At 35.7% G+C, this 18,049-nt stretch overlaps 1 protein-coding gene across 2 annotated transcripts; it reads left to right on the plus strand.

The window, feature by feature from the left end:
- The first annotated feature begins 982 nt into the window (after nucleotides 1–982).
- On the plus strand, nucleotides 983–16,406 carry LOC105040981 (C2 domain-containing protein At1g53590). 2 transcript variants are annotated; one of them, XM_010917754.3, is made up of 13 exons: nucleotides 983–1,119; nucleotides 1,399–1,588; nucleotides 3,634–3,708; nucleotides 3,902–4,045; nucleotides 4,461–4,556; nucleotides 4,652–4,783; nucleotides 6,684–6,836; nucleotides 6,936–6,977; nucleotides 7,389–7,437; nucleotides 13,357–13,449; nucleotides 13,549–13,732; nucleotides 14,904–15,030; nucleotides 15,117–16,406. In XM_010917754.3, exons 2-13 carry the CDS (start codon nucleotides 1,463–1,465, stop codon nucleotides 16,071–16,073), a joined length of 2,178 nt encoding a protein of 725 aa, XP_010916056.1. In that variant the 5' UTR covers nucleotides 983–1,119; nucleotides 1,399–1,462; the 3' UTR covers nucleotides 16,074–16,406. The 2 variants fall into 2 exon arrangements, with proteins under 2 accessions (XP_010916056.1, XP_073110470.1); XM_073254369.1 differs by lacking the exons at nucleotides 983–1,119; nucleotides 1,399–1,588 and having other exon boundaries at nucleotides 3,945–4,045.
- Nucleotides 16,407–18,049: the final 1,643 nt, after the last annotated feature.

Below are 18,049 nucleotides of genomic sequence, written 5' to 3' on the forward strand. Positions count from 1 at the left end.
AATGTTATTTATCAATTTGATTTTGTATTGATTAGCCTTAAACTCTAAGTAACTTACTAGATTATTTATTTTTTTGTAATATGTTGGGAGCTTTATCTTAATCTTTAATGATGGTATTTGTTTAATTTTTTTTTTTTATTGAGTGATAATTTTTTATATCAATTTAAATCATTTTACTTGATAAATTATTTTGATAGTAAAAAAAATAAATCTTCATGAATCACAAAATAATAATAATAATAATAATAATAATAATAATAATATAAATTGATAAACCAAACCAAACTATACTGTTTAAATCATGTTGGTTTGGTTTGATTTCAATCTTCTATTGGTCCGATTTGATTTTTCGAAATATCAAACCGTTTAGAATTGGTTCAACTTAGATTTGAACATGGAATCGGTTCAAACTGGACCATATTCACCCCCAATCAGAAAGTACTCTCTCTCTCTCTCTTCATCACCTGCACAAATCTTGAAATGGTCCATGCGTGTTCTAACGGTTGGTCACAACGAAGGTGAATCATTCTTTAGCGCGAAAGATACAACCCGAACCCATAGATACGCGCCAAGAACATTCTTCGTCCGCGGAACCACGTAAGGATAAGGCGACATGGTCCCAACCATCCTAACGAACTCATAAACAGTGACGCGCCAGTAACAGCGATGTTCCTCAAACTAATTCCCATCCTTCTGGTTTCGTTCGCACACAATTCCGGCCGAAACGACGTGCCGCGTTGAACTCCATGCGTTTATGATCAAAACTTTCCTCCAACATAAAAATTTAGCTTCTCTAATCCTTTTCCATTGGGCTAATTCATGCCTACAATATTCGTAACAGTGATCTAACTTCAGAGGTTAATCCAAACCTGGCGGCAATTCCGGCACGGCTCTTACACCTGTCGTTGTCTTGCCGACACGTAACCTGGCCCACTACCAGCCACGCGATGGGATCCGTTTCGGATATTGGTGAGTCAAACGACTCAAACCGCTTGGTGTCATGCTTCGACTTCCCGTTGATTCGCAGTATCTCCCCATTCTCCGCGGCGACCTCCGAAATCCCCTGGGTAGTCTGATCCTTCTTCCGGATTCCCATCTCCTTTCTCTATTTGGGTATTGGTATGTTCGATTTCTCTCATCTTTTTATTCAAGTAAATTTCCTTTCCTTTCTTTCATCTTTTTCTTTCCAGATTTGTAACGGCCAGAGTTCCCAATTCTACCAAATGTGGCATGTCTTGGTTAGAGGGGATTCATATCATGATTTTTCAAGGGTTTCGCACTCTTATGAAAAGATTTGATTTTTGTTGGAAATTGGAATTGAATCATATTAAAGATTTGGTGATTAAATTCGTCCAGGTTTCTTGGTTGACCTTCTGTTCTTGTTCTTGTGGAATTCAGGATTTCGATTGTTTTCTATATATTTATGAAGTGGAGCAAGAATTTATGATCCGAGTGGAGGTGAATGGATATAACTGAGGTTTCGATCGTTCATCACATAGCCCTAGTGCTCCTGTTGCTCTGGGTGTGTGTCTCTTTGGGATGGGTCCACCCTGTTGTTTTCTTTATGGCGCTGCTTTATCTTTATATGGTAAGTTTTACTCCTGGCATTCCATACGCTGAATCTTTTCAAGTCCTTTAACTTTATGCTATGGATTTTGAAACATGAAAGTTTTTATGCTTTTATTGCAACTGTAAGAGGGGATCTTTGATTTAGTTCCTGAATATCTCTGAACTAGGGTTCTATGTCTGCGAGTTGGAGATTACATGATAGTTACTTCAGATTAATAATTCTAGAACTATGTAACCTGTTTGACTTAATTTCATACCTCATGAATCAGTTTTCTTGTATGAGAACTGGTCAATAATCTATTTAGGCATTATCGAGGTTATTAGCAAAGCAGTGTTGTCTTCTGCGATACGAGCGATCCAGTCCAAGTGAGCAACATATTATTGAGAGGTGGTTAACCCGTTTAAAGACCAATTTTAATTTCAGGAAGGTCAGTACTATTGGCATTTTCCTTGGGCGAATCACGGAATATTTTAATAAGTGGGAAAAATGAAGGGAAAATTACATGGAATAGAAAATTCAGAAAAGAATTGGAAAAACATATCGTGACATTGGGTGAAGCTCTCCACATGACCTAAAAATTCACTAACTTCAATTTTTTTAATACATTAACACACCCCCCCCCCCCAAACCAACAAGAACACAAAAAAAGAAAACAAGAAGAAAAACCTCAGAAGATTTAACATATAAATTGTGGATATTGTTTAGAGAGTTTAATACATAAAGACATTTGAGCATGGATGATTGTTACAGGTCTGCATTTTTTTTTAAAAAAAAAAAACCTTTGGTTGAGAGTTGTGAGATACTGAAAGCAAACATAAAACTTTAAATTTGTATTAGATGCTTCAGCAATGTTTTCTGTTATCAAGTAGCCCACAATTTGCTTCATATGCAATAATGTGGAGAGATATTGTTGGCTTGAAGATGGCTAAAAGAAAACAGATGAGTCCAGGTCCATTTACTTGTTTTTTCATCCAGCTGGGAAAAAAAAATAGGGCAGCATAAATCTAGATTTATCTGGAATGATGCCAAAATGCTTTCATTTGAAGCGGTTAGATGGACATGGGACTGTAAGGAAATTTAGTTATGCTTCTCTAAGATTTTGTTGATGAGTGATCATCAATCTGATGAATAAGCACCATGTTTTCATATGGCCTTTTTTTATTTTGTTTTCGAAAAGTTCTTTATCTTTTGTTTCTTTTTTTTTTCTTTTTTTTTTTTTAGATTTAGACAACAAACATATAGGAAAGTGTCTGCATTATCTGTTATAGGTGATTGAGCTCAAATATGATGGCACTGGTTCATCACTATTATTTAAACACATAGACACTAGTTCTTGTTCTCAATTCAGGTTGTTATTGGGGCTTTGCAACTGTTCTGCTCATGTATTTCGGCATTTGGATTATGCTAATGTTTGCATTGCTGGACATAAATTACTGAGTTGGCAATGCTGGAAACCTTGGAGCCAAATGTCTTATCAGTTTAAGTACAGAAAGTCTTGGATATGCTTGTATCTATTTGGATATCATTAAGGGTTTTATCTTTCAAGGACAAGCTTAAATTTGACCTCTTACTCACTAGACCATATCAAAATTTTTATGATTATTAAGTTTATGTATATGAGTTTTCTGTTTTTTTTCTTTTTTTATTTTTTTTGTGATAAGCTTGTAATAGAGAATAGAACTACTAATTTGGCTTTATTTTGTTTGACCAGTTCTTCATACATCTTTGAAATGTCAAAAGATGAAATGAAGGAAAAAAACTGAAATGAAGAATTGGATACTCAAAGAAAAATAAGGAAAACCCCTTTAGGTTAATTTGTATTTGTTTTTTTCCTTCTCTTCTTTATTGTAATGATTTTCTTCTTCATTTGTAATGAGCTTATTTCCTGTAAAAGCAATTATTTTTATCTTGTTCATCTCAATTTTTTTATTGACATCTCAACTTTTTTTGTTTGTTTATTTTATATGCTTTGATGGAATGGTGTGTTTGAATGTGCAAGGTCAAGGCATTTTGGTGGAGTTAGCTTACTTATTTTAGTTTAACTCTTTATTCTTTCATTATAGGTGAATGAACGCTATTCATTGAGATTGAGGAGGCGATTACAATTTGAGGAAAGAAAATATGCTAACCAGAGAAGGGTATGTCATGTATCACCCATTGTTAATATTTCATTTATTTGCATTGTTTCGATAAATGATACTTTGAGCTCATGTTGTTCTTAATTATTTATGCATGCAATAGTACATGGATAATTGCTTTTCCATGTCTTTTGTATGTTGATATCCAAGTTGCTTTGGCTGTGGCTTATGTTTAACTTGATTTATATGTCAGCTCCTTTCTGACACAGAATCAGTACGGTGGTTAAATCATGCAGTTGAAAAGATTTGGCCTATATGCATGGAGCAGATTGCATCACAACAATTTCTCTTGCCAATTATACCATGGTTTTTGGACAAGTTCAAGCCTTGGACAGCAGTATGGCTTTTTGTTTTGTTGATTTTGGACCATTCATAATCCATCAGAATAATCATTTATGTTGCACCTTATTATATTGCCACAGTACCAGTTTTGGCCATCGTTTCCTATTATATGTAAAACATTGTCATTTTGAGGTAACCATTGCTACTGCTTCTTACCGTGAATACCTGAGCTTTTGAAATAAACATGATTAGCATTTTTCTTTAAAAGTACAGGTATGCAAAATAGTTCATTCTTTTTATGCTAAAACAATAGTTGTGCAGGCATGCAAACTAAATGGTTTTAGCATGTCATTTTTCCTGCTGAATCTCACATTGGTCTATCATGTCTTTTTTTTTTTTTTTGCAATATTAATTTTTTTTTCATGGTCCATATGGAAATTGAATTTATTCATATACTTTAATTTTTGCAGCGGAAAGCAGTTGTTCAGCACCTTTACCTGGGCAGGACGCCACCTATGTTTACAGATATAAGAGTTCTTCGTGATACAGCAGATGATGACCATTTGGTATGTATTAATGAAGCCTATCTTCTGGTGTGCTATTAAATAATGATTCAATTTAGTCTCTTGTTAACCTCCTAAGTTATGACGAGTCATTGCAGGTTCTAGAGTTGGGAATGAATTTTTTATCTGCAGATGATATGAGTGCAATACTTGCAGTGCAGCTCAAGAGAAGGGTGGGGTTAGGCATAACTGCAAACATGCATGTGACAGGCATGCATGTCGAGGGAAAGGTAAACAAATAATCTGTTGCACTGAAATTGATTACGAGCCCATCCTTTTTGTCTAAAATTGATTTTAACAACTTTTCTTAGACATTAATACATAGACACGTCCATAGAAGTCACAGAAGTTCAAATTTGCGATTCAGATATCAGTGACTCAGAGTCAGAGTTGTAATGACTTACCAATACTTTCCAAAATCATATGTGTGTGCATGTGTGTATGCTTGCATGCCTACATGTGCACATGGTTCAAAAACTTGCCAAGTTGACTTGCAAATCTACCGAGTGGAGTCGACTTGAACCTCAGTCTAGTCAACTTGACGTGATAGTTTTTTAGGTTGCCTTACCAGAAGAATCGGCTGGTGCAACACTCGATTTCCAGTTTGGTTTGACTTGGTTCACTCAACAAGTCACTCATGACTTGGATCAATTTGTTCGACACAACCGAGTCTCGGATGATAGATATACCAACAATTCAACCAGTTGCTTTTAAAATCCACATTTCATTTAATGTTATACAAGTGTAAGATATATTACATGGGGTTATGATATCATTGAGAAACTAAAGAGACATGGATTTGAAGCTTTCTATTCAATGCCCCATTCCAAAAACTTTTCAACTTTCCATTGTCTTCGGAGCTTCGTCTGTTCAGCATCCTGCCCCTTCAATGGTGACACATGCGGCTGATCACTGTAGGGCCTCTGCTACTTGCTAGAGCCGCTTGATATCCCACTTCCAACTACTCTCCACACCGACTATCCCAACAACCAACCCCCACATAGATTGAAACCCTAAGGCTCTAACTCCTTGCCATCAATCCGAGCTCAACTCATTCTAGGTAAGTTGCAATGTTTTGCCTCTGTCATGTTATTCCCTTCTCCTCCGTTAGCTCTGTGTTCTCATGGTTTGAAATCTGCCTAGGGTGTAGATCTTGGGGTATCAATGCTCTAACAGCACCTACAACTCTAGTAGATAGTGCCAAAAAGCTCCCCTGTTTTTTGTCCACCCTCCTTTTTTTTAAAGCCGAGTATGTTCTATGACATGGGGTGGTGAAGGTTGTTTTTGTTTTATTATGTCTCTATATCATTGTTGTGGGGTCTCCAAGAAGGCACGGAATCGCCATTCATGTTATTATCCTTGTATTTTTGCCTTGAAAATTTTGATTCACCTAAGCCTTCTTGGGTCATTGGCCCTTCTTTCCATTCCATTAATTAATGAAATGAGAGATGGATTTTCTACCTTTTCACTTTAGAAAATCTTATACTAGATAGTTCGGGATTTTGCTTTCATGTGGGTTATCGTCTATTATTTAAACCTCAATCTATTTCCTTTCTTAACTGTTATGTACATGTATCATATACATGCTACTGAAAAACAGTAGTTTTTAGACATATGCTATATTATTTTAATTTATAATTTATCATCAAGTGTTCGACTTTGACTCAACTCAACCGACTTCCAAGTCAACTTTTAGGCTTTTGAACTCTGCACATGCATGCATGTCTCTGCAAATGTATAGCTGTTCATACTTTCCCAATATGTGCAAGTGTGCAATGAGGACTTCCTAGGTAGACATCCATCCATGAAATTTTAGTGTCCAAGCACGTATGTGATAGGAAGATGTTGCTTGGAGCTTGAACCAGTTAAAACTTCAATAAGATAATTTGTTGTCTCTGTTGATTTCACGTGTACTTTGCAAATTATGAATTTTTACATATGTTTTGTGAGACTTTCCAATTATTTGTTGATGAAAGGTCATATATGAAATTGAAGGGAAAAATTATAAGGATGAAATAAACAGTGACTTCTCTTTTCTCTTAAGATTTTTACAATATTTAGATTTCATAAAGAACAGCCAACAACTGATATTCCTGTAGACTCTTTATTCTGAAAAAATGCTTCATCCAGGTCCTGGTGGGCATGAAGTTTCTTCGATCTTGGCCATTCATTGGACGTGTTAGAGTCTGCTTTGTTGAGCCTCCATATTTTCAGATGACCGTGAAACCAATATTTGGGCATGGCCTGGATGTTACGGAACTTCCAGGAATTTCAGGATGGCTTGTAAGAATTTATATGATTGTAGAAGCATCAATCTGTTTTCTTCAACTTTAGAAGCCAGCCAATTTTTTTTCTCAATTCTCAATTTGCTTGACTTTGCAGGATAAAATGTTGGATGTTGCATTTGGTCAGACATTAGTTGAGGTTAGTTCTTGGCACTTAAAAATAAAACCGGGATTACCCACACTATGTGATAAGTATTAACTTTTGATGTATTTGAGCATTATAATATCAGTTTAATGTTATAAATCTAGTTAATAAAGTTTTTTTTCAGCGAGAGATGATTCCTCATGTTAGTTAATGGTTGAGCCTATTCAATAAATGGTAACATGTGTATTATGAACTTCAGGGTGAAGTTATCAATTCCCTAATAATTTTCAGATTTGGAAGAGAAGTTGCAAAGTTGGTTATAATTGATATGTGTCTTCAAATATATTAGTTATTCTGTCTCCCTGACCTTGGTTTCATCTATGCTTTTGGTCTTGCAAAAGCAATTGATCCAAATTTACTTTTTTTTTTTTTTTTTTTGAGATGACTAACTTTACTATTTTTCAGCCTAATATGCTGGTTATTGACGTGGAGAAATTTGCTTCAGCTCCTGCAGGTAAATGATATCAGATTTTGTTTTCTTGAGTTTTGCCTGCAACACTATGATTTCTCTTTGTAAAAATTAGTGAGAAATATATAACTTGCATCAACTCAGCAATTGCCATTCTTATCTTTACATCATCTGGCAAATTGAGTTCTTAAAATCAGGAGAAATGCTGAATTTGACCATTAGAGAAATTTGATTCTTTTATGGCCTTTTCTATCAGACACCTAATTTTTTCATGCGTGCACAGACACACACACATGTGCATGCAGCACGGGGGGGGAGAGAGAGAGAGAGTTTTTGATTGCTTGGAGCCTAAATCCCATGTGTTGGACATGCATGTGATCTATTAAATTTAAGGATCAACACCATTAATTGTTGTAAAATGATAAGAAACCAACAAAAGAACATTTTTTTTGGACATTTTTATGATGCATCAAGGTAGAGCTATTTATGGACCTCGGGCATCAAAATGATCATAGGTCATATAAACTGATACTCAACTTTAATCATGATCTATGCCTTAAAACTCAGATAGCTTGATTCGAAATGGCATCAAGTAACTTTATACCATAACTTAAATCAGACTGTTGCATCTTATCATTACAATAGGTATGAACTAAAGGTATTGATTTAAATTATGTGGAGCTAATTTGGTGATCTGTCCTTCTGTCAAAAAATGTAATTTTGGAAGCTTGTGGGGTTTTCATGATGGCTGTTTGGAAGTGGAGCTTTTTAATGATTGGAGTATATGTGTACTTGAGAATGTCAATTGTAAGTTTGAATGGGATTCCAAGGGATTTTCAAATGTGGGAAAGATGGTGTGTGATGTTTAGTTGAAGTGCGGCAAGTTTATATTTGTTGCTATAAAAGGAGACAGAATTATTGTGGGCACTTAGGTAGATGTCTAGCTTGTGTCTTGGGGTAGCCTACATGGTGGGATCCTATTCAGGGTGCTAAGGGACTGCCTAAACCTTAGTGACTAACTAGCCAGTCTATGTGGCTGCATTCAAAAACAATGAGTCTGAATGTTATCTTCCTCCATCATCCTTCTAGTTGTAGAGCTATATTGCAGATCTGGCAATCTGAAATTAATCCCTTTTACTTCATTCCCCAAAAAAAGTTTAGTCCCCAAATATCTTGAAAGTTTGCAATTTTGTCAGTTTTGTATAATATGCATGAATTGAAGTCTCTAGTAGTTATTTCCTTTAAACAATATTAACTTCTTTTTTTGTCTCTAGTTTGCTTGAGTGGTAGAAATATTTCTGTTAACTGGCCGCTACATGGAAAAATCTTAAGCTGTTAGGGAAGGGATCAACAATGTATATATTAGGCCTCAACAACCCCCCTAACATGCGGTCCTGACCATACATATGAAAGCATGAACAAGTAAGAACAACATGGTTATCAGTCGAACAATCAAATAACAAAAAACTATGAGTCAAGAGAAAAAAAGACTCAAAATAACAAACAGGTGGTATGAAGAAAAATTGGCCTGAATGGAGATTTAGACCCATAATCTGGCTTTCATACTGTGTTAACTAACCACCAAAAATCAAAACTTCAAAAGGTTAAGCTGTTGGGAAAAGGGTCAGCAATGTATATTAGGTCTTAACAATTTCTGATAATTGAGGTGTTTAATTTTTTTGGAGAACTTAAAGCTCTTGTTTGGATCTATGAGGCTGGTGCCACTGTGGTTGTTAGAAGCAAGGTGAACTTAAGTGCTGCCATGTCCTATAAATTTTGGAATTTGCATTGGTGAATCATGCAGAAGCATTGGCTTTTCCAGAAGGTTCTATTGTCTAAAAATTTATACCTCCATCATATATGTTTAGAAGGGAATTTCTGAAGATATGCAGAGCTTTATCCTTGGTGACTTTAGATTTGTCTTATGTGGGAGTTAATTATAGAAGATTTTAAAAGTTTGTGCTTTGCTTTTATCAAATTGCTTTCTCTCATATTGAACGATATGGTAACTTGGTGGTTCATGCTCTTGCAAGATATGTTACTCAGGTTACCGGCTGCTTAGTATGGATTGAGGAACCACCCTATTTATATGTCCTTTATTGTCAAATGTTGCGATGCTTATTTCATCATAACAAAATCTAACTGCAAAGAAAAATTCTTGATGGGACAACCATCTAGTGATTAGATATTCTACAAGGAAATTCTTTAAAAGGGATTGAGATGGTTAGATAAAATTTGTATATTTGATTGGGTGTTTATATTTTTATCTTTGTTCTGGTGTTGACTAGTGACTTTAATCCTCCTAGTCATCATATTGGATTGTGATGGGCAATGAGTATATTTTGTTTTTCCAGTTAACTGGTTGTGCATCTTTTAAAGATTTTATTGAGCTTCGACTTGTAATAAAAAGGAATAAGACCAAGAGATTGTGGCCCAATATAGCAGAGCTTTTGAAGTGAAGCATCTTGGACTAGCATATCAAATTTCTGGAAGTGAGGCTCATCATGGCTGAAAAAACGACACATTTCTACTTGCCATGAAGGGGATCTATAGAAAAAGTTGCTGCATCTGGCATGAGCTTGAAAGAGGTGGTGAAAATATTTTTAATGTCTTTATATGTCTACAAAAGAAAACTCAATTCCAAGATAAGAAAAAGGTCTACAACTTAAGTTGTATTCTAGTGTCATTGATGGCTTGGTTTTGTCAATTATACTTCTTTTTTAACTACTGCACATTCCCTTTGTCTGTTTATCCGAATCATGGTAAATCAAGTAAAATTGCATCATGTTGGCTTATAAATAGGCCTTTTGATTGTTGAGACTGCAAGTGACTCATCATCACCTAAGTAATGCTTGTAGTATATGCAAGTTATGTTTGTAGTTGTTCTTCCATGAATTTGGATAGAAGTACCGTAATGGTAGGGTATGAATTTCATGAAGGAATGGTTAGGTTAGTGCATCAAGCCTTTAAGTTGAGGATTAAAATATCATGCATTTTCCAGCTAGAGGATGACAAATTATATGTATTTTTTCACATTCCATCTATGCCACACTTGACACTTGAGATGCATTGACATTGAAATACGCCGAAGTTTGTCAAAGTGTTAATCTTATTCATTTTTTTTCCAAAATCAAGTTAGGCAATGTTAACTGCCGTGCATAAGCTTGTAAACATGTTTTAAGCAAATACATATGGTATTGATTAATTTAAAGAGATCAAGCATGATCTGTCATCCTTGATATTTATATTAGTTGTTATATATGCACTGCATAATTTGAGATAAGTCATTGTATATATCAATATCATACATCTATACCACACAAAAGCAACACAAATGAGCTCACAATGCATGATAAAAACTAATGGAGGTACATAATTTGCATGTTATGTACATATATGTATGTCACTCCTGGTATTACTTCTATACCGTATTCTGATGGACATAGACCACCATCTTTAGTGCAAGTACATCGATCTCAGCTATTTTAGGGTTGGTAATGATGGTGGTGAATGGCCATAATAGGTTGGGTGGGAACCATTTCTGGGGTAGGCATGCTGGATATCTGACGATGGTCTTGTTTAGATAGCTAATCATTTGCAGGATATTGAAGGTACTTAAAGATAGATAGCAAATCATTTGCAGGATAATTATTAGACATCATCAAGTGAAAGTCGCATTGGCATTTCAGTTAGAGATGTTTAGAAACTTCCTGAGCTCGTCAGCTAATCATAATTGATGAATTTCATCCTCAATTAAATCACTTGGTGACCTTCCTTAACAACTTCAAAGCCATTATCCATAGAGTTCCTTTGACCTAGTATGTAATGACACGATTTCTTAGATTTTCAAGATTCGATGGAAACTTAGAAGCAAGAACGGCATAAATCAAATAATTTAAAAACAAAAGAGAACTAATGATCTAGCCTTTGAAATGATATAGAGTGATATTTTTGCAATATTACTACATCGATATTGTATCAGACCTTGATATGATACTAGGGAAAAAAAGAAAAAAATATAAGGGAAAAGGGATTGGAAAGAGCTCCAGGATCATCTTAGATAGAAATAAGGTTTTTCGCAATGATTGAGCATGGGACTAGAGTAGGAAAGAAGGGTAGAAGGCCATGTCACTGCATATTGGCCTTCATTATGCATATCAAAAAGAGATACTAGTATAGGCCAGTACATAGATGTATGGGCAAGTGCGATAGAATAAATTTGTATAACACAACTGTCAACCTGTGTATGAGAAGATGTGGTACAGTGCACAATATTCTATGAGATGACCACCTTGGCCATAAAATATTCTACATGATGACCACCTTGGCCCCTAGACACTTACTGTTTTGCATCATGTTTGGGTATGGAGGGTGGGTTCAACTTTCAAAGTAGTATTGGAAGTTGCCAATTTGTAATACCCATTGATTTACTGCTTAAGTTGTGGTTCTTTTTTTTTTTTTTTTTCTTTCTGGATTATAACTATCTTTAGATTTTTTTTTTTTAACACATTATTTTTGTTAGCCTTGATCTCTAGGTGCCTTCTATAACTGGCCTTGTGGACAAGCATTTACTTCCTCCAATCCTTTAAAATATTGATTGTGCATCAGCATTTGTCAATTCCAAGGCTGAGCATACGACATTATCATAGGCTAGCAAGGAAGTAGCTCAAAAGAACCAATTATTTTGATGTTCAATACCACCGAATCTTTGAAGTCATTCAAGATAGCAAAGTGCAAGTGCTGAAGATGGGAACTTAAGAAAATTTTGGTGATAAATCCATTGCTCTGATACATACGGAGGAGTTAAACTTGAGCGTAGCTATCCAGTTTCAAAACTCTGGTAGCATAAAGAATGTGGAGTCGTGGTTGCAATGGCTGGATGGTTTTGCTGCACAGTTTTTTGGATTGATGATATCAAACTCACCAATGTGCTTGTAAGATTTATTTTTGGGTTAAGTCAGGATATTTGAGGAATCTTTCATGGTTTATATTAGCTATTAGGTTCACAGAAAGGTATTGTGAGAGAAGTAACATCCTTTTCCTAGAGATGGTTTGGGCTGCCTGTTCTTTTCACTTGTTTAAGTCCAAGGTTATTACACTTGTTCTTTTCACAGTGGTCCAAGGTTATTACATGGTGGATCAAATGATTTCCAGATGTTATTGTTGGCATCAAACAAGGTTATCTGCACATTAAAGATGGTAAAGCAAAAAACAGATGTTTCCTTTTTGGCGGTCTCATGCAGCTGTTTTGCAGGAAAGATGACTTCATCATCTCTCTGGTAATTTGTACTTGTTTCTGGGTGTATTTGCTCTCGTGCGTGTCCATGGGGTGGCCCTACAATAAGAGAACCTCATAAAGCTTGAATTATTATGATCTTCTTCCACCTCTCTGTATGTTCATTTTAACGACATGCATGTGGACATATTGGGTGCTTATTGTTGTTAAAAGCAGGTAATCTTGTTATTTGAGTAATCTGGCATGTAGCAGTGTGTGCCCTTGTTACCGCTCATGGCCAGCAAAGGAAAGAATAGGTCTGGCTTAACATTAGATGATGTACCTCTCAGGTTTAGTCATTCTAGATGAGATCCTGCTGGTAGAAAGGTTATGAGAATAGCCGCTTTTGTAATGGCAAAAATATGTCATAATTTAGGTACCTAATGCTTCTATTTTTTTTTCTGTTTTATTGTCTTTATTTTTATTTTTATTTATTTATTATTATTTTTTGGCTTCTAAATTTCTAATTGTGGAGGGTTGTTTACCAACACTGCTTGTCGGCTGTTTTTCTCAAGCTTTTCTGGACCAACAAAAGGTTTTTTAGCATGAAGTGGCAAGTGCCTTGAAATACAGGCCATTATGAACTGTACATCTGCTATTATAGCTAATTTTCTGTGTGTATTCTGTCTTATGTTAGTTGTTCACTTTTAAATTTGTTTCTAATACAAGTGATGCTTTTAATATTTCAGAAGGTTGGTTCACCATAGATGAAAAACCTCCTATTGCGTATGTGAAAGTGGAGATTTTGGAAGGAGCTGATATGAAACCATCAGATTTGAATGGTGGGCTTTATTTTGTTTGTTTGCACCATGTCATACAGCGACATGTCTCATGCAAGTGTAGGAAGTGGTCTTCCATAATTGACCTAGGCTATTATGCAGGTCTTGCTGACCCATATGTGAAAGGAAAGCTTGGTCCTTACAGATTCCAGACCAAAATTCAAAGGAAAACATTGGCTCCAAAGTGGCATGAGGAATTTAGGGTGCCCATTAGTTCATGGGAAGCGCCAAATTTGCTCGTTCTCCAAGTTCGTGACAAGGATCATATTTTTGATGACTTGCTTGGGTTTGTTCCTCATTCCTATCTTAACATAGAGATAGAGATCCTAGAGTGCAAAATCATGATCTGGAAGAATGAGAAAAATGACAGATTACATTATATTGATTTTTCCTTTTCAAATGAGCACTGGAACTAGGGTTTTATTGCAGCTGAGCTTGATCGAGCCTAGGTCTGATCAAGCTTGGATTGAAATTAATTTCAAGCTTGAAGGTTGCGATCAAGCTTGATTTGTTTACCGTTATTTTGGAGCTTGATTCGAGCTTAATTTTGAACCAAGCAGACGCAAGTCTAATTGATCAGCTTGAAATCAAGGCAAGCCTGAACCAACTTAGTTCAAGCTTGAATTAAAGATTCATACAAATCTGAATTAATATTTAATTGGTTTTAAAATAAATAAACATTCAAGCTTCTTAAAATAACTCTAATACTGTGGATCACTGGATCTAATTATGTGGGTGTATGCATATTTTTGAGCCTAATTGAGCTGAGCTTGATCAAGCCTGGTTTGGCTCAGCCTGAAATTAATTTCAAGCGTAGATTGCTAGTTGAAGCTTTGTTTGTTTAGCTTCAAACCAAGCCTAAACCAAGCTTTTTTTGAGCAGATCCTGAGCGAGCGTGAGCTGTTCAGATCATTTAGCACCCTAACTAGAACTGACCATGCATATGAGCAGATTAACACAGACCTCTTTAACTTCTTATCTGAAAAAAAAGGAATCCATGGAAGCTTATGGATCATTACATATATGGATTGCATGTGCATGTACCTAATGAAACCTACTATATTGACCAGAAGACGAGCAAAACTCCTTCCTGATGTTAATTTTTGACTGGTTCAATAGTTTTGAGCCTATTTTTTTTATTATGTGGCATTATTAAGTTTTTGCAAATGTCTCAACATGGTAAATATAGTGTTCAAGTTTTTCATCAGATGTAACACCAGTCCCTCTTCACCTAATCAACTCCACTTAAATTAAGCTTGTTGCGTGATCCTTGAAGATGAGTTGTATTGCATCAATGACAAGGGATTTCTTCACCCTCAAATTCCTGCTGTGGGGCTGAATAAGCACTGTCATGCTTGGTTTTTTATGCTTTAGTGTTAGGCATGAGTGTTATTTTCTTGTCTGATTTGCATGTGTATTGAAACTTTCTGGTTGTTTATGATGTATATGGGTTGCAGAGATTGTTCAATAGAGATCAGCAAGTTAAGGGGTGGACAAAGACATGGTAAGTGGGTGTCCCTGCAGAACATTAAAATGGGAAGGCTGCACTTAGCAATAACTGTACTTGAAGATGAGCTCGATAAGGTGCGCTTATTGTAGTGGTTCACAAACATGCACACACTTCAGAAGGTAAACTTGATGGCCTCAGCTTGAAACATAATTTTTAGCAGGGGAATAATGATGTTTGTGATAATGAGGTACCTGAGATGAAGGAAACTGCAACAACCAAATCTGGTTCTGTGGTTAAAAACCAGAATACCAATGAGTCTTTAGAAGATTATCGCAAGATATCTGATGAGTATGAGCCTATTAACATTGAGGGGCAAGAGAAGACTGGAATATGGGTACATCGCCCTGGCAGTGATGTTTCCCAAACATGGGAGCCCAGAAAAGGACGTGTACGGTACCCTGAAACTCAACTCCATCGAGAGGACAATGAGTGCACCAACACGAGAGAGTCATCAGCATCTGGGTCTCATTTCAGCGACTGCAACAGTAATGATGAAAATGTGGATGGCCATAAATTTCATCAACTCAGAACAATAAAGAATGGCCTGCACAAAATAGGCTCTCTATTTCATAAAAGTCCAAGTAAAGAGAGCCCCAGAGGGCTTGTAGAGAATGCTGTTCCAACTCCACGTCCCAACATCCAGCCACTTGGTGAGAAGCGGACGTCGGTTAATTTCATAGTCGATGATTATCATTCTGGAAACAGTGGAGAGCTTGATAAGGGTGAGCCAGGGAGCCCCAGAAAGGGCCACGTGAAAGGAATGGCTAAGAACATTGTAAAACAGGCAGGAAAGTCTGCTCGCAGTTTGAAGAGTGTACTGAGCAAGAAAGGTTCCAACAAGTTTGAAGAGGAACAACCATCGGAAGCTGATAAGGAAGATGTCTCTGAGGGATCTAAGTCACCAAATGATTTGTTGAACAATGATCCACTTGTAGTTGGGGGTTCCCCAATTCATGTAACTTCATTTTCAGAACATGATAAAGAACCTACAAATGCAAAAGAAGGAAGTAGTCATCAAAGTCCAGAAGCTGAAAAGAATGACATGCCATTTGCAAATCTTGGTAAAAATGTTCAGGTGGGGACTGTAAATTCTGTGGTGGGCTCAGATCAGGGTTAACGAGCCATTTGTTTTTGTACATATATAGGGAACCATGAAGCAGCTTTGGAAGACTGACTTCTCAAGTGGATATATTCACAGGAGCGAGTTGGTTGGGTCTTTTGCCATCGCTGCGGTCAGTGGTTGTTATGTGTGAAAAATCCTACCGTCTGTAGTAGATGCCACTAGAAGAATTTTTGTTATTGGTAACAGGTGCATGTGACAATCTTACCCAACTTTTCTGATTGTTTTTTGTTGTTATTGTAATTTGTGTTTGAAATAATTATGATACTACAAATGGTGTGATATTTTATTCTTTCTGAATGTCAAGCTTTCGTAGAACTTCAACTCGAATACTTGGACCATTCCATGTTGTGAGTGATACTGTTGTCCCGAAAGTTTGTGAAGTGGGTTCCTTCTCATGCAGTAACATTCTCGTGTTGCAGTATGTAATTTAGTTATATCAACAAAGGATCTTTTAATAATTGTGTCTGCTCTACTTTTGCTGTGTTTTTCCCCCCCTCTAACCTTTTGTTAAGCTTGATATGACTTTTATGAAATCAAACAAGCTGTTTTCTGTGGAATTTTTGATCAGATTTGACAGCTCCATTTGTTAAGCTGTCTTATCTTTGGTTTTATCGTGAGGCATGAAGTCTTAATATGACTCTCTTTTTTTTTTTTTCTTTTTTTCGGAGGAAATGAGCAGGAACTCAAATTCATCAGAAGTCAAATATTTCATGAAATTTTGATAGAAATTAGAATCCTTGGGGAAAGGTTCTTAAATTTCTATGTGGCCATAAATGTTTTGCCACTAAATTATATTGAAGAAAGCCAAATTCTTCAAGACACTAACCATTCCACTTGCAGAAAAAGAAACAAAAATCATATTACTTGAAACCTGATTACCGAATGCAGCTTTTCAAAATTACATGCTAGATTTTGCTTCAGCAAAAATTCATAATGGCAAAATCGATCATGCCATTATGCTTCATAAAATCATAAATGGACCAGCACCAAACAAAGACAATGTCATCCACATCATTTCCAGTATCAAAATTTCATGTGCAAGATTTATTAAATAAGGAGGTGCTTAGATCCTCACCATACTCTGTAAGGTTGACAAACCTGACACACCAAAGCATTAGTGCTCGTAGACGAGGCTCTGGTTCAAGGGTTCTCCGCAACGTAATAAAAACATGTAGAACAACGTAGTCTATTTTATTTTATTGTTAAAAGTGCAACATGCATTTTCCATCCTCGACCCTTTTTAAATACATCTTAATTATTCTTTGGATTGAATCTTATTATTTGTTATGCTATCAGAGTTTGATATCACAGATAAAAACATTGCAGAAAGTAACTTGTAAACAAATATGAATGCAGTGAAAGCGAGAAGTGTGAAATTGACGTTGCTACATTGTGCAATAGGCTTCGAAAAGATGAGTAAATCCAAAATATTGTTGTATCCTACCGTTTGAATGGACAAAAAATTAATTATTTTATGTTGCATAGTGGTGAAGCGCCAATTTTGCACATCTGAATAGATCCCAAAGATCTTAAGGGCAGTTTGTTTGTCTACGACTAGATAAGTTATAGTTGCAAATGCTGTAGTTGAATTGCAGGCATTCGAGGCAACTATTTGGAGCAATTATAATTGTAGGCTGCATTTGAAGTTCGAACCCTAAAAAATGCAGTCAAATTCGGAAAACTAAAACAAGGCACAGTTCCAATTACAAGATTTGCTATGGTAGCCCTTAAAGGTGTCTCCTTACCAATCCACCACAACTGAAATTCAATACTACATGATTTTAATATACTATACTAATCATTTTAATATATAATAAATATAAATTTATAATCATAATATGTAAAGTTATTATTATATTAATTTTTTCTAACAACACAAATACTATAGTAATTATTGTTATTATAACTAATAATGATTCAATAATAATATTGCTTATCCATTATAAATATAAAAGTAATATGATTAATTA

The sequence above is a fragment of the Elaeis guineensis genome, chromosome 3, assembly GCF_000442705.2.
Source record: "Elaeis guineensis isolate ETL-2024a chromosome 3, EG11, whole genome shotgun sequence".
NCBI classification, from domain to species: domain Eukaryota; kingdom Viridiplantae; phylum Streptophyta; class Magnoliopsida; order Arecales; family Arecaceae; genus Elaeis; species Elaeis guineensis.